The sequence below is a fragment of the Vulpes lagopus genome, chromosome 3, assembly GCF_018345385.1.
Source record: "Vulpes lagopus strain Blue_001 chromosome 3, ASM1834538v1, whole genome shotgun sequence".
Taxonomy (NCBI): domain Eukaryota; kingdom Metazoa; phylum Chordata; class Mammalia; order Carnivora; family Canidae; genus Vulpes; species Vulpes lagopus.
Window position 1 is genome coordinate 120,550,109 of NC_054826.1, and position 3,476 is coordinate 120,553,584.

At 56.7% G+C, this 3,476-nt stretch overlaps 1 protein-coding gene across 1 annotated transcript; it reads left to right on the plus strand.

Moving 5' to 3' along the window:
* The first annotated feature begins 2,045 nt into the window (after window positions 1–2,045).
* On the plus strand, window positions 2,046–3,476 carry TNP2 (transition protein 2). Its single transcript, XM_041748533.1, has 2 exons — window positions 2,046–2,520; window positions 3,466–3,476. The coding sequence occupies exons 1-2, from the start codon at window positions 2,142–2,144 to the stop codon at window positions 3,474–3,476; spliced, it is 390 nt and encodes a 129-aa protein (XP_041604467.1). The 5' UTR covers window positions 2,046–2,141.

A 3,476-nucleotide genomic window follows, 5' to 3' on the forward strand; every position in this document is an offset into this window, starting at 1 on the left:
GACCCTTTAGGGACCGGAAGGCAAGAACAGAAGGGGCCAGACCTGGATTTGAATCCTGGCTCTGCCACCGACGAGCTGTGGGACTCTGGGCTGGTCACTCCACCTCCCTGGGCCTGCTTCCCCTTTGGAACAACTAATAATCACACCTACTTCCCAGGGTGCATTAGTTTCTCAGGGCTGCTAGAACAAATTATCACAGATTTGCTGGCGTAAGGCAACAGAGGTTTATTCTATCACAGTCTAGAGGCAAAGAAGTGTGAGATGAAGGCACCAGCAGGGCCACGCTCCCTCGGGAGGTCCTGGGGGAGAATCCTGCCTGCCTTGACCAGTTCACGGTGGCCCCAGGCCCTCCTCGGCTGATGGCCCTGTCACTCTAATCTCTGCCTCTGCCCCCACATGGCCTTTGTCCCCTCGTCTTGTGTCTCACAAGGACACCTGTCTGTGGGCGTGGGGGCCCACCTGGATGCTCTCGAGATCCTTTATCTACTTAAAGATCCTCTTTCCAGATATGCTCACTGTGATGGGCGCCAGGGGTTGGGACACGGATGTAGCTTTTGGGGGCCACCGTCCAGCCCACCACACGGGGTGACTGGGAGGCTCCAGGGCAGAGCTGCCTAGACAGGGTTGGGCCCGGAGGCCAGCCGCACAGAAGTGCTCGGGAAACGGGAGCCGTGTCTTCCCTGCCTGGTGGGACGTGCTTAGCACCCACCTACAACAAAAGCAGCCTCAAAACCAGAGGCAGAGCAGCACATGAGCAATGGAGGGAAGCAGAGATTGGCTGGGGGAGGGGAGGGAGGTCCATGGTGGGGCCGGTGGGAGACACAGGTGCGAGAGGCCAGGAGCTAGGCCCAGGGGCTTCGGCCAAGTGTGGGGGGAGCTGTGGCGGCTGCACACAGAGCGCTGGACAGGGCCACTCCGACGGGGCCACGTGCAGACGCAGGAGCTGGGACAGCTGAGCAGGGCCAGGGTGCGTGACCAGAACGGCGGGGCTCCACCCGCAGGGAGGGGAGCAGGCAGGAATCAGGAGAAAGGCAGGCTCTCGGGGGCTCCTGGGGCTTGCCGGGCATCTGGGGCTCAGAAGGGTACCCACGAAGGAAGGAACGACGTCCCTTTGGTGGATAAGGAAACCAAGCCTTGAAAACCAAAATACTGCACCCAAGACTGGACATAAGGGCAAACTGGGGTTGGAACTGAGCTCTAAGCACCCCAGCTTTAAATCTTGTGGAGGAGCTGAGCTCACCAGGAAGACCCCAGGCCCACCCAGCAGTCGGGCTGGTGACTCTTACTTATCCAACCATTCAACGCCTGCCTACCCACCGTCTGGCTCATGCACCAGTCATGCACCTGACCGGCCCGCCACCCACCTAGCTGGTCCACTGCGCTGGGGTCAGAGAGGTGCTCCTGGCTACCACGCGGCGTGGGGGGAATGAAGAGACGCACTGGGGGTGCTTAGACAAAGTGTATTGAGCTCTTTCTGGGGGCTGGCCCCGAGCCAACCGCTGGATGGAGATTCTCTCATTTAAACTGTCCAATGCCCGGGGGGGTGGAGGGGGAATTCTTATTGTCTTTGTTCTACAAGCCGGGGAACTGGGACGTGGAGAGGCGAATGCCCAGATGAGTGACCAGAGGGGAGAGGAAGCAGCAGATCTGGGACGTAGGCCCAGCTCCATCTGACCCAAGGGTCTCTACTTTTTTTAATTAATTAATTAATTAATTAATTAAAGATTTTCTCTATTTATTCAAGAGAGACACAGAGAGAGAAGCAGAGACACAGGCAGAGGGAGAAGCAGGTCCCATGCAGGGAGCCCGATGTGGGACTCGATCCTGGGACTCCAGGATCACGCCCTGAGCTGAAGGCAGGCGCTTAACCACTGAGCCACCCAGGCATCCCGGGTCCCCACTTTTAACCGACAGATGGGACTCCCCCCAAGTGTCCCTGCAGATGGCCCCGCCCTGGGGTGAGGGTAACGGGCAGGGGCTTTGTCCTGGCCTGGCCACATCTGTTACACCCCAGTGGCCTGTGCCATCACAATCAGCCCCAACTATATAACCAGAGGCCGCCAGGGCCTCTGTAAAGCTGGGTGTGCTGCAAGAGGAGGAGGAGGAGGAGGAGGCCTCTGCCCCTCCAAGCGTGGCCTCCCATGGACACCAAGACACAGAGCCTGCCCATCACCCACACCCAGCCCCACAGCAACTCCCGGCCCCAAGGCCACACCTGCAGCCAGTGCACCTGCAGCTCCCACTGCCAAACCTGCAGCCAGAGCTGCAGCCGGAGCCGGAGCTCCAGCCAGAGCCCAACTGGCCACCACAGCTCGTCTGGCCATCAGAGCCAGAGCCCGCACCCCACCCCGCCACCGAGGCACCAAAAACACACCATGCACTCCCACCACTGTCCCCCTCGGCCCACCACCCATTCCTGCAGCTACCCCAAGAACAGAAAGAACTTCGAAGGAAAGGTGAACAAGAGGAAGGTGGTCAAGAGGAGCCAGCAGGTGTATAAAACAAAGAGGCGGAACTCAGGTATCTTTCAAGCAGGTGGGGAAGGGGCCGCAAGGTCCTCCCATGCCCAGGTGAGGGGGAGCAGCCCACCTGCGGTAGTGAGACAAAGGCTGCGTGAGCCTGCGAGCCAAAGCACAGAGGAGCCATAGGCCAGGGTGACCAGGGAGCCGTACAGATGATGCACTGATGGACCAGTTCTTGAAATGAATTGGAGCGGGTTGATTGGGAGGGTGGACACACTACGGATTAGCTTAGATGGAAGCATGGATGGGTGGATGAGAGGCTGGATGGGTAAGTCATTAGAAGGTTGGTTGGTAGGGATGGGTGACAGAAGGGTTAGGTGGTTGGTTGAGGCAGCAGAGGAAAGTGGGAGGGAGGGTTGAAATGCATCTATTGAACGACTGGAAAGCAGAATGGATGTTGTATGGTGAGTAAACTGGATTGATGTGCTGGTAACAAAGCAGTCCTTTGAACCAATGGTTGATCAGATTAGTTGGCTGTGGTAGGAGGGATGTGGTTGGTGAATGGGTGCTGAATTGGTTGGACATAGTTGGGACAGCTGAAGGTAGGAGGATCGATGAGAGGATGGCTGAACTGGTTAAACGATGATTGGGTAGGTGGGTGGATGATCAGATTAGTGGATGGATAAATGACGGGATGGTTAACCTCGATGGATGAATGCAATGGATGGACGCACAGGTGTTTGGACAGAATGAATTGGCAGCCTGGACCTAGTTTAATGAAGTCATGATGGATAAATGGATGGACTAGGTGAATTCATGGATGGGTGGGTAATAAATGGGACAAATGGATGGATTCGCAGAAGACCCTTTTGATCCTGCCCATCTAAGAAGCTCTATCTCCACACCACATATTTAGTTACAAATGGGTTCAAACCCCAAAGAAGGAAGCGAGTGCATGAAGCATTTCACTACTAAAAGTCCCTGTCCCATTCCCATCCCTTAGGGCGGAAATAG

Coding starts and splice junctions, on each gene's coding strand:
- TNP2 (XM_041748533.1), top strand. CDS start 2,142: ATGGACACCAAGACACAGAGCCTGCCCATCACCCACACCCAGCCCCAC.